The following is a 13,689-nucleotide window of genomic DNA, read 5'->3' as shown; positions in this document are numbered from 1 at the left end:
GAACATCGACTTCTCTAACTTCCGCTAAGGCCCCACCTCCCCCTCGTACCCCATCTGTTACTCATTTTTATGCACACATTCTTTCTCTCACTCTCCTTTTTCTCCCTCTGTCCCTCTGAATATACCTCTTGCCCATCCTCTGGGTCACCCCCCCCCCGCCCTTGTCTTTCTTCCCGGACCTCCTGTCCCATGATCCTCTCGTATCCCCTTTTGCCTATCACCTGTCCAGCTCTCGGCTCTATCCCTCCCCCTCCTGTCTTCTCCTATCATTTTGCATCTCCCCCTCCAGCTTTCAAATCCCTTACTCACTCTTCCTTCAGTTAGTCCTGACAAAGGGTCTCGGCCTGAAACGTCGACTGCGCCTCTTCCTATAGATGCTGCTTGGCCTGCTGCGTTCACCAGCAACTTTGATGTATGTTGCTTGAATTTCCAGCATCTGAAGAATTCCTGTTGTTTGTATATAAAATAGAAATACTTTTCCACAATCATTGCCGGCACTGTTCTCCGAAGCAAAAATTTCACGCAAGCGCCGTCGGCAGAAAATCTCACGCAAGTGCTGTTGGCAAAAACACGGCGCAAGCGCTCTCCAGTAACCTTTAAGCTATGAAGCTGCCAAATCATACCAAATAACATGTAAAAATACACAGCCGATATAAAGTAGAAATAATATATGTACAGTGTAGTATCACTGACCGGAATTGGGAAAGCGCGGAGCACACTGATGATGTTGTGTTAGGCTGAGTTGTCGGAGTTTGGCTGGTGCAGTGGCCCCCACCCTCCGGGCCACCAACCGATACCGATCCGCGAAGCACGCAGGGGTCCAGCGGTGGCCGGGAGGCACACAGCACATCTTTAAGAAAAAAAGCCTAAATAAACACGCTAATTAATTAGGTGTCACCCAACACGTAATTAATTAGCATGTTTATTTCGGCTTTTTTCTTAAAGATGTGCTGTGAGCCTCCAGGCTACTTCTGCATTCTCTGCGAACCAGTATCTGTCCGTGGCCCGGGGGTTGGGGTGGTGGTACACTGGGGTGTCGTCTGTTTCCATTAGAGCAGGCAGCTCATCTTCTCCTATGACTGCCTGCCTCGATGTTGAAGCTCAAGGTTCGTCGTCTGCTGTGGCTGATGTGGAAGGCTTGCTTGACTGCTGAGCCTCGCGCATTTTTCTATCATACAGTTCTTTGTAAGCACTCAAACCATCCTGCAAATATCCCCTAAACCAACGTACCCTTTCAAAATTTAAGTCATACTTTATCATTGTAGCGAAAATCTCACGTAGTTGCTTCACGCTCATTTTGCTACCGCATTCGGTTTCGATTGTTATCCTTTCCTCTTACAATTGCATCAGCTTTTCATCTATCAGTTCTTGGTCATGGGATGCCAAAACCTCTTCAACATCATCTTCGTCAGCTTCCACAAGGCAAACTCACGTTGTCCTTACTTCGTTCACCACGATCAAAACGCTTAATTATGTCTAGTTTTACACTAAGTGTAACATCCTTACGAGCTCTTTTAGGCTTTTCTGACACCTTAGAACTCATCTTGCAAACGGCTGCTCACAGGCACGTGTTTCAGTAATGCCGGAGAGAAAGCCGTTCCGAATCCAGGGGAGAATGGCTGCTCGGGGCGCGCGCTGATTTTTTTCGTAACAGTGAAAACAGGGTACTAATGTAGGTCTTTCGTAACAGTGAGGTTTCGTAAAGCGAACGTTCGAAAAGTGGGGGACACCTGTAATCCAGAGTAACACAAACAAAATGCTGGAGGAACTCAACAAGTCAGGCAGTACCTATGCAAAGGATTCAAAAGTCAATGTTTCCAGCCGAGACCCTTTATCTGGACTCCAGGAATCATTCTTTTAGATCATACACAATTCACAAACTAAAAGATAATAAACATCCAAATTATAAATCTTCCATGGCATTTATCAGCAATGCTGTTAATCTTTATTGGTTCAGTTGTGCCACATTCACTCTACAAAGCAAAAAGACACTGGGTTCAATCCCATTCTAGTACTTCACCACCCATACCGTGAAGAAATTTCTCCTCCTCTCTGCCTCTAATTCTAAGGCTGATTCTATAGTTGAGCAGAAGAACTATCTTTCCTGCACTCAGTCTGCCAACCCCGAGATGAAGTTTCAGTACTTCAGTGGGATCAATTCACATTCCGGAGAATATAGCCTGCCCTACTTGATCTTTCCTCATGTAGCACACACATCAACCCAGGAACCAGTCTGGCAAATGTTCATCTCTCTCCTTTTAAGGCAAATGCATCATTTTTTGAGACTATGAGACCAAGACTACACAATACTCAAGTGTGATCTCATCAAGGTCCAATACAATTGCAGTAAGGATATCATTGCTTCTCAACCTAAATCCTCTCAGAAAACAGACCTTTGAACTACTTGCTGCAACTGCACGTTAGCTTTCAGGGTTTGTATTCAAGGAAACCTAGGTTACTTTGAAGGTCAACATTTCCCAATGTTGATGGTCCAAAGTGTTCACGGAATACTTTCCTGTTTGGTCCACCAAAGTAGATAACTTTGTTATTCCACATTGTATTCTATTTATCCTTTTCCCATCTCTGCAGTTTGTTCTATCCTGTTGAAGCCTCATTACATCTTCCACACCAGACTCAATCCCATTGAGTTTTCTATAATAAAGAAACTTGGAAATAGGAGTTTTCATCCCATTATAAAATACCATTTAGCTTTAAATCAATGTGCCCTTTTCTCTTGTACAAGACAAGAAGCCAAGGGACCAGTTACAAAATATATCCTGCCTATCAGTTCAATACACTTAGAAGCATTTCCTTGACTCAACAGGGCAGTGTGGAGGTACAGAAGTCTGAAATATGCCCACACACACACACACACACACACACACCCCTATAAAAGCACAAGTCGTTTTAATATCAATTCACCCAATTTTTAATCTTCAGCTCTTGGTCTATACACTTTTAGGTTATGGAACTTCAATTGCCTTTTAAGTGTGAAATGTGAACTTTCCATCTTTGTCTCCTTGAGTGTCTGGTGACACTTAATGTCAGCAAGACCAAAGAAATGATTATTGACTTCAGGAGGGAGAAACTGGAGGTCCATGAGCCAATCTTCATCGAGGGATCAGAGGTGGAGAGGGTCAACAAATTTAAATTCCTCGGTATTATCATTTCAGAGGATACGTCCTGGGTCCAACACCAAGTACTATTATGAAGAAAGCACGGCATCACCTCTACTTTCTTAGAAGTTTGTGAAGAAGTGGCATGTCATCTAAAACTTAGACAAACTTCTATAGTTGTGTGGTTGAGAGTATATTGACTGGTTGCATCATGGCCTGTTATAAAAACACCAATACCCTTGTAAGGAAAAGCCTACAAAAAAGTAGTGGATATGTCCCAGTCAATCATGGGTAAAGCCCTCCCCACCAATGAGCACATCTATATGCAGCACTGTCATAGGAAAGCAGCATCCATCATCAAGGACCTCATCATCCAGCTCAGGCTCTAATCTCGCTGCTGCCATCAGGAAGGTGGTACAGGAGCCTCAGGGCCCTCACACCTGGTTCAGGAATAATCATTACCCCTCAACCATCAGGCTCTTGGACCAGAGGGGATAACCTCACTTGCCCCATTAGTGAACTGTTCCCACAACATATGTACTCACGACTCCTCGTCTCATGTTTTTGATACTTATTATTTATTTGTTTATTTATTCTCTTTTGTATTTGTACTGTTGGTTGCGGTTTGCAAATTGGTTGCTTGTCCATTTCATTGGGTGTGGTCTTTCATTGATTCTAACCTGCTTTACTTTCATCAAGACCCACCAATTTATTATCAACAGCAAACTTGCTAATCGTGCCATGTACATTCCTATCCAAATTATTTACATACATAATGAATAACAGAGGTCCCAAAATTGATCTCTAAGGCACAAACAAAAGAAAATCTGCAGGTGCTGGAAATCCGTGCAACACACACAAAATGCTAGAGGAACTCAACAGGCCAAGCAACATCTATGGAAAAATGTACAGTCAACGTTTCGGGCCGAAACTCTTTGGCAGGACTGAACAAAAAAAGTTGAGGAGTAGATTTGAAAGGTGGGAGGAGTGGGAAGGAAAGATGTGTTTGGTGGTGGAATCCAGTTGGAGGTGGCGGAAGTTTCGGAGAATTACGTGCTGGATGCAGAGGTTGGTGGGTGGTAGGTGAGGCCAAAAGGAACCCTATCCCTGGTAGGGTGGTGGGAGGATGGGGTAAGAGTAGACATGCGTGAAATGGAAGAGATGCGGTTGAGGGCAGCGTTGATGGTGGAGAAAGGGAAGCCCCTTTCTTTGAAAAAGGAGGACATCTCCTTCGTTCTAGAATGAAAAGCCTCATCCTGACAGTAGATGAGGCAGACAGGGAGGAACTGAGAGAAGGGGTTGGCATTTTTTACAAGTTGCAGGGGGGGTGAGACGAAGTATTGTCCAAGTAGCTGTGAGAATCCGTTGGTTTATAATAGACATCGGTGGATAAGTTGTCTCCAGAGATAAAGACAGCGAGATCGAGAAAGGGAAGTGTCGGAAATGGACCAGGTGAATTTGAGAGCAGGGTGGAAGTTGAAGGCAAAGTGGATAAAATCAACGAGTTCAGCACAGGTGCAGGAAGCAGCACCAATGCAGTCATCGATGTAATATAAGAAAAGTGCAGGATGGTCACCAGTGTAGGCTTGGAACATAGACTAAGGCACTCCACTAGTCACAGGCCTCCAGTCGGAGAACCAACATTCAACCATTGTCTTCCTATCATTTAACCAATTCTGAATCTACCTCAGACACTTCCCCGAAATCCCATGTAACTTAACCTTCCCAATCAGTCTACAATCTGGGACCTTGTCAAAGATCTCACTAAATCCATACAGACAACTTCCATTGCCCTACTTTCATCTACCCTCTTAGTTATCTTCAAAAAACTCCAAAGGATTTGTCAGACATGACCTCCCATGCACAAAACCATGTTGACAATTCCTGATCAGGCCTTGATTGTCCAAACAGTGGTCAGTCTTGTCCCTCAGAATTCCCTCCAGCAACTTCCTTACAAATAAAGCCAGGTTCACTCTCCTGTAGTTCCCTGGCCTGTCCTAATTGACCTACATTGACCTAATGGGAGGTCAGGAAAGAAATCACAGAGGCCCTTTGCTTTGCTGTTAGCCATATTCTTCTGGAATTTCACCAATGGTTAACAGTGAAGCAAAGATCTCTACAAGGACTTGCACAATTTCTTTCCTGGTTTCTCATGAGGTCCTATAACATAATGAATCAACTAAGTACGAGAAGTTTCAATAATCTACCTATCAGTAATTCTGTCACTAATGTGTGAAGCTTTTGCAAAATAACATTAATTTTATTTGCAACAGACAAATTCATGGTCTTTTGAATATGATAATCATTTGTAGGCAATGGCTTTAGTGCTTATTATTCCCTAAAATCCAGGTCTCAACATATACTTTCAACACTAAAACTGAAATATCCAACACTCAATATCAGAAAGCATAGCACAGATGGATTTGAATTCTTACCTTCAAGTGACTTAACCACTTTTTCCAGCCGGCCTGTACAATTAGCACAGGATGCAGAAAGTAGAACAGCAGGGGACACATTACTTAAGTAGGTTTAAGCAAATAAAAACATTGAATTTAAATGAAAAGATTACTTTCAAGTGAAGGTACTGTGATAAGTCTCAAAAAGAGTTTTTTAAAAAACATGAACATATTTTTGACTCTCATGAAGGTCTAACCTGATGAGATTACATATGGTGATACTGATTGCTTCTTGTCATCCACTAGTTCATAGAAAGGCCCAATAACACAAAGCAGTTCCTCTACTTCCTTAGTCATCGGCATAGACTCAAGTATCTACAAAACAGAAATAATTATTGAAACCAATATTCAAAAACACAGATGCAAAGTCTGTTTCTACTTTAAAGAGGTCATTCTAACTTGATCAAAAGGAAATGGATTAAAATTGTTGGCTTTTTGTGCCTGCCACATTGCCTGAATCAGAATCAAGTTTATTATTACTGACATATGCCATGAAATGTGTTGTTCTGTGCCAGTATTACAGTGCAAGATAAAAATTACTGTTTCAAAATGAATAGTATTAAAGAGGAAGGGTAACCTTAACTGGTATTTTGCTTATGACCGACCCAAGTACCATGATTGAAATCAAAAATTCACAAATGAAGATAATGTTAAACTCCAAAAATGCTGAAAGCCTGTGTAAGCCATCCATTTTCAAAGGAGTCAATTCATCTTTTATTAGATTTCATCAAATAATTGAGTAATGGTAGAATTAGATTTTACAAATCCTATTATTTGCAGTACTGTGGAAACAAAGTAAAAAACCCAAGTTAATTTTATATTCTGAAACTTTTAAGAACTTTATACCACTTCAATGATTCTTAGAAACAAGCATAATAGTGAACACCACATCAAAAACAATCATTCACTTTGTTAGCGTTCATCAAACATGGGGGATTAACACCAACAATTTGCATTTAGCTTTACCCAGAAAATGATTCCACAGTACTTCATAATAGCTTTATCGAAATAATCTAGCATCAAGCCATTATTAAGATGTCATCAAAAGCCTGGATAAAGAAGTGGGCTTTAACAAGAAGATGAAAGGTGGACCCAGAAAAACTGAAGGAGATAAAGGCATAACTAAGGCTCTCATCAAAGTCTTGCCACTGAAAATGTAAAGATTAAAATCATGAATCCATAAATAGCCACAACTGCAGAGTGCATAAATCCCATAAAACTGTAGAATTTTTAGAAAAGCATCTATAAGACTTTAAGATATAGGAGCAGAATTAGGCCATTCTACCCATTGAGTCTGCTCCATCATTCCATCATGGCTGATTCATCAGCCCTCTTCACCCCATTCTCCTGCCTTCTCCCTGTACATAACCTTTGATGCCCTGACTAATGAAGAACCTAGCAACCTGCACTTTAAATATACTCAATTACTTGGGCTCTACAACTGTCCGTGGCAATGAATTCCACAGATTTACCACCTTCTAGCTCAATAAATTCCTCCTCATCTCAGTTCTAAATGGTCATCTCTCCATTCTGAGGCTGTGCATAATCTCTCAAACTCACCCATTCAAGGAAACATCCTCTCCACATCCACTCTATCTAGGCCTTTCAATATTCGATAGGTTTCAATGTGCTTCCCCCACCCATTCTTCTAATTTCCAGCGAGTGCAAGCTCAGAGCTATCCAATGCTCTTCATATGTTAACCCCTTCAGTCCAGGAATCATTTTCGTGAATGTCCTCTGAACCCTCTCCAATGTCAGCTCTTCTTGTCATAGACAAGGGACCCAAAACTGCTCACAGTACTCCAAGTGCGGTCTGACCAATGCCTTATATCCTGGGTCCAACATATTGATACAATTACAAAGAAGGCACAACAGCGGTTATATTTCATTAGGAGTTTGAGGAGAATTGTTATGTCACCAAAGACATTCACAAATTTCTACAAATGTACCATGGTGAGCATTCTAGCTGATTGCATCAGCATCTGGTATGGAGGGGGGACTGCACAGGATTGGTAAAAGTTGCAGAAAATTGTAATCTCTGCCAGCTCCAACATGGTCACTAGCCTCCCCAGCTTTCAGGAGACTTTGAAAGGCGATGCCTCAAAAAGGCAGCATCCATCATTAAGGACCCCCATCAACCAAGACATGCTCTCTTCTCAATTCTACCATCAAGGTGGAGGTACAGCAGCCTAAAGATAAGACACTCAATGTTTTAAGAACAGCTTCTTTCCCTCCTCCATCAGATTTCTGAATGAACAATGAACACATGAACACTACCTCAGTATTTTTTTCTCTGTTTCTGCACTACATCTTTAATTTTCTCTTTTTATATGCACTTATTGTAATTTAGTTTTCATTGCTATGTATGCAAAGTGCTGCTGTCATAAAACATATTTCACGACATATCCCAGTGATATTTAACCTGATTCTGAGCTCAGGCAGCATCTATGGAAATGAATAAACAGTTGATGTTTCAAGCCGAGACCCTTCTTCAGGACTGATCCACTGACTCTCCTTTGTCCATCCTGCCTGTTGTTTTCTCAAGGAATTCCAACAGATTTGTCAGGCAAGACTTCCTCTTAAAGAAACCGTGCTGTCTTTGGCTGACTTTATCACGCACCTCAAAGTACCATAAAGCCTCTTCCTTAATAATGGACTCCAGCATCTTCTCAATCGCTGACGTTAGGCTAACTGGCCTATAATTTTCTTTCCTCCACTTTCCTCCCTTCTTACAGAGTAGAGTGACATTTGCAATTTTCCAGTCCTCTGGAACCATTCTAGAATCTAGTGATTCTTGAAAGATCATTACTAATGCCTCCACAATCTTTTCTGCTACCCCTTTCAGAAATATGGAGTGCAATCCATCTGGCCCAGATGACTTATCTACCTTCAGACCTCTCAGTTTCTCAAGCATCTTCTCCTCAGTAGTAGCATCTAGACTCACTTCTGTCCCCCACACTCTCGAATTTCTGGCATACTGCTAGTGTTTTCTACAGTGAGAACTGACACAAAATACTTACTAAGTTTGTCTGCCATCACCCAGTGAGAACATTCCTCTGTTCCCCCATTACTACCTATCCAGGAAACAAGGACTTTTTTTTTGAAAAGGTACTGTCAGATTATGAACCCACGTCAGTCAACAGACACAGAAAGTATGATTTGGCATCAAGGATTTGACTCGTCCAAATTTACAAAGAATGAAGGCTGAAAAAGCACAGCTACCTTTGGATCCAACTATTTCAAAAATATCTATGGAGAGTTTCAACTACTGGCGCCTAACAGCAAACTCCTTTTCTTGCATCTTCAGAAACAGCTCTATTTCCACCTTTAATACCTTTATTTTCCCCTTTCAGGGTCCTTTTGAACAGAGGTCTTTGTGATCTTCAGACACAGAGCTTGGAAAAAGCAACAAAACAGACTTTTAATATCATAAACCAGCGGGTTGTTGTTATGTCTCCTGCTTGCTGCGAAAATGGGGGACACCTCCCTCAGAGAGAACCTGTGGTTTGTTGAACGTTGGATGAAATGCGAAGTCTTTGGTGTAACTGCAAGGTCTGTGTCTTTGCTACTGCTTAGCACACGCTTGTACTCAGTAGCACATGTGCTTTTTGTTTTGCCAGGGGGCGGGGGGGAGGGGGGATTGTTGCTCGCTGCTGCTTACACGCGGGGTTGGGGTTCTCACGTTTAACTGTCGTTCATTCTTTAGGGCACTTATTTGTTTTTGTGGGTATTTGCAAAGAAAAAGCATTTCAGGATGTATAGTGTATACATTTCTCTGACATTAAATTTGACCTTTGGACCTTTGATAAAATGAGATAGTTACATAATGGGAGTTATTATAGGATCCTGTTTTGGAGGGAATGTAGGTTCAGCAGTTAAGCCAAGGGTTAAAATATGATGCCAAGACTGCAGTGGTAATGAAAAAGAAACATATTAGTGCACAAAATGTTCACCATAAGAGCAACAGTCACATAATATTATTTATTCCTTGTTAAGTGTTTGGAGATGTTTCTGAAGGACATCACAACACAAACACAGGTTACAAGAGACTTGAGGGATGAAATAACAATTGAAAAAGGGGATTCGGCTAGGTAAGAGCTACAAAGATTCTTATCTTTAGTTTTCATCATAATAGGACTCCTGCATACTTCTTGTAGCCAGTAGGACTAAAAATGTTAACCTGCTGACCTTAGGCAAGAAAAACATGATTTTCCAAGTATTACAGACATTGGCAGAGTGATCTAACCCAAACATATAAATAAAATGTAATACTGGTTCCAATATATCACTCATTACCCAACAAAAGACATTACCAGTTTGCACAGTTGCAAAAAATAACTAGACGTTATTAACTAAGTCATTGTCAAAAGTAAATACTTTGTCATATTGAACAATCTATGTTCCGTGCCTATTCTGGTATCTGTCCCCCACTTTTCCTTCACTACATCGACGACTGCATTGGTGCTGCTTCCTGCACGCATGCAGAACTCGTTGACTTTATTAACTTTGCCTCCAACTTTCACCCTGCCCTCAAGTTTACCTGGTCCATTTCCGACACCTCCCTCTCCTTTCTAGATCTTTCTGTCTCTGTCTCTGGAGACAGCTTATCCACTGATGTCTACTATAAGCCTACTGACTCTCACAGCTATCTGGACTATTCCTCTTCTCACCCTGTCTCTTGCAAAAACGCCATCCCCTTCTCGCAATTCCTCCGTCTCCGCCGCATCTGCTCTCAGGATGAGGCTTTTCATTCTAGGACGAGGGAGATGTCTTCATTTTTTAAAGAAAGGGGCTTCCCTTCCTCCACTATCAACTCTGCTCTTAAACGCATCTCCCCCATTTCACGTACATCTGCTCTCACTCCATCCTCCCGCTACCCCACTAGGAATAGGGTTCCCCTGGTCCTCACCTACCACCCCACCAGCCTCCGGGTCCAACATATTATTCTCTGTAACTTCCGCCACCTCCAACGGGATCCCACCACTAAGCACATCTTTCCCTCCCCGCCTCTCTCTGCATTCCGCAGGGATCGCTCCCTACGCAACTCCCTTGTCCATTCGTCCCCCCCATCCCTCCCCACTGATCTCCCTCCTGGCACTTATCCGTGTAAGCGGAACAAGTGCTACACATGCCCTTACACTTCCTCCCTTACCACCATTCAGGGCCCCAAACAGTCCTTCCAGGTGAGGCAACACTTCACCTGTGAGTCGACTGGGGTGATATACTGCGTCCGGTGCTCCTGATGTGGCCTTTTATATATTGGCGAGACCTGACGCAGACTGGGAGACCGCTTTGCTGAACATCTACGCTCTGTCCGCCAGAGAAAGCAGGATCTCCCAGTAGCCACACATTTTAATTCCACATCCCATTCCCATTCTGACATGTCTATCCACAGCCTCCTCTACTGTAAAGATGAAGCCACACTCAGGTTGGAGGAACAACACCTTATATTCCGTCTGGGTAGCCTCCAACCTGATGGCATGAACATCGACTTTTCTAACTTCCGCTAAGGCCCCACCTCCCCCTCGTACCCCATCTGTTACTTATTTTTATGCACACATTCTTTCTCACACTCTCCTTTTTCTCCCTCTGTCCCTCTGAATATACCTCTTGCCCATCCTCTGGGTCCCCCCCCCCCCGGCCCTTGTCTTTCTTCCCAGACCTCCTGTCCCATGATCCTTTCGTATCCCCTTTTGCCTATCACCTGTCCAGCTCTTGGCTCTATCCCTCCCCCTCCTGTCTTCTCCTATCATTTTGGATCTCCCCCTCTCCCTCCAACTTTCAAATCCCTTACTCACTCTTCCTTCAGTTAGTCCTGACGAAGGGTCTCGGCCTGAAACGTCGACTGCACCTCTTCCTACAGATGCTGTCTGGCCTGCTGCGTTCACCAGCAACTTTGATGTGTGTTACTTTGTCATATTGAATGACTGAACCCAGTGTGAGGAGTGGTAGTGATGGGATATTAAACACAAGCAAGACCTCACTTGAGAATTTTAGTTGACAAATTTATAAAAAATTAAGAAGTATGCAGAGAATAATTTTAATGATAGAAAATACTATAAATGTCAAGAATATCTGGCTATATCAGTGGAGAAATAAATAAATTTAGTATTTCTCATTAATGGCATTGTATCTAAATTGATAAACATAGATATACAAAAAAATTAAAGCACGTGTAAAGGCAAGGAAAGTGGAGAGGTGGCCAATAAACAGAAAAGCTCCAGCTAGGTAGGCTTTCTCCTTCTCCCCACAGATGATACCTGAGCTGAGCGTTGATAGCATTTTCTATTTTTATTTCAGAAGTCCAGGGGATATCTACTTCTGAACTGTGATTACTATGTAATTTTAAATACATGTGGAGGCATCTTAGATTTATTACTACTGGAGTTATAAACACTGTTGAGAAATTTAACTGCAATTTAATTTACAATGAAGATGTTGTAACTATTTATGTGGATTCCCAAGAGAAGCAGAACTGAGGTTGGCAACTATTTCTTGTTTGCTAATGTAGATTAATATTTGCAATTAAATCATACACTGCGCAACCACATGGCCATTACATTACCATGCCATCTGCAGCATCTATTGAAAAACAGACAGATCTCAGTCCATTTACTGGAACAGACAATTCAGTTTAAATATTGCTGACCTTTATAATCTATCATTTGAAAATATCAGTTGCAAATAAAACATTGCAGCATTGCAGATGATAATATTTATAATTGCAGAAAAATACTTTTAGTGATCTGCACAGACTTTTACAGTGAATTTCCCAGCAACTTATTAGGGAATTACTCAGACACAGGATTAAACTGGTAAATTTGTTTATTATTATCACGTGTACCAAGGTACAGTGAAAAACTTAGCACGCATACTGTCCATAAAGATCAGTTCATTACATAATATGCACAGATGTAGTACAAGGAAAAATAATAACTCTTTTGCACTGGTAATGTACAATAACGGGAGAGGAGAGACTGTCTGGCTGCTTTACTGAGACAGCAAGAAGTGCAGACAGATTCCACGTTGGTTTCTGTGATGTGCTGAGCTAGTCCACAACTCTCTGCAGTTTCTCGCAGTCTCGTGCACAGAAGTTACCGTACGAAGCTGTGGTGCATCCAGAGAGGATGCTTTCTAGTGTGTTCGAAAAAAATGGTGAGTGTCAAAGGATACATGCCAAATTTCTTTAGTTTCCTGAGGAAATAGAAGCGCTGTGAATACCAGAATACCATTTGCCTTTTCAAACCTTCTGCTGAACCTGAATGCTTACTTTTATCAGTGTATAAGCAAATTGAGGCCTTGGTGCACCTGCCCTTTTCTTAATTTATTGCCTTTTAGATAATACGCTGCCTTCCTATTTTTATCAATGTGGATAGCCTTACATTATTGTCATGTACCCTTTTCCCCAATCACACTGGAGACTCTCTGTATCCCATTTGTAGCACACCTTCTTACCCACCTTGGTGTCATTCACAAACTTGGAAATGTATTTAATTCTCTAACCCAAATTAATTATACCGTAAATAGCTAGGATACAAGCAAAACTGTGGTACCCTAACTAATCCCCAACTGTACTTTTGCCTAAATCTTTTTTTTCACTATCTGCTACCTCATTTTCCATCCATATCAGTACATTACCCACCTTCATTTTAATTGTGTAATCTCTCATATGGTCCATTTTCAATAACCGTTCTAAAAATCCAAATGCATTAAATATACAGGTTCTCTTGTTTGACTTTACCGACAGCAATCCCATGAAATTCCAGTAAATGTGTTAAATCTGACTTTCCATTCATAGAAACATAGAAAACCTACAGCACAATTCAGGCCCTTCGGCCCACAAGGTTGTGCCAAACATATCCCTACCTTAGAAATTACTAGGCTTACCTATTGTCCTCTATTTTTCTAAGCTCCACGTACCTATCCAAAAGTCTCTTAAAAAACCCTATCGTGTCCGCCTCCATCACCGTTGCCGGCAGCCCATTCCACGCACTCACCACTTTCTGCGGAAAAAAATTACCCCTGGCATCTCCTCAGTACCTACTCCCCAGCACCTTAAACCTGTGTCCTCTTGTGGTAACCATTTCAGCCCGGGGAAAAAGCCTCTGACACACGAT

General features: G+C 41.8%; 1 protein-coding gene across 3 annotated transcripts in view; it reads right to left on the bottom strand.

Moving 5' to 3' along the window:
• The window catches only part of acbd5a (acyl-CoA binding domain containing 5a), a 76,570-nt gene that overhangs the window by 31,179 nt on the left and 31,702 nt on the right, over positions 1-13,689 (bottom strand). For 2 of the 3 annotated variants that reach the window (XM_063044272.1, XM_063044270.1), the window contains exons 4-5: positions 5,770-5,887; positions 5,552-5,584 (exon numbers count right to left, since the gene is read on the bottom strand). In XM_063044272.1, the coding sequence (XP_062900342.1) occupies positions 5,552-5,584; positions 5,770-5,887 (151 nt within the window). The remainder of the gene's footprint in view (positions 1-5,551; positions 5,585-5,769; positions 5,888-13,689) is intronic. The other variant, XM_063044271.1, reaches the window with a different exon arrangement.

Source organism: Mobula hypostoma, chromosome 3 (genome assembly GCF_963921235.1).
Source record: "Mobula hypostoma chromosome 3, sMobHyp1.1, whole genome shotgun sequence".
Taxonomy (NCBI): Eukaryota; Metazoa; Chordata; class Chondrichthyes; order Myliobatiformes; family Myliobatidae; genus Mobula; species Mobula hypostoma.
This window is presented reverse-complemented; position numbering and strand designations above follow the sequence as displayed.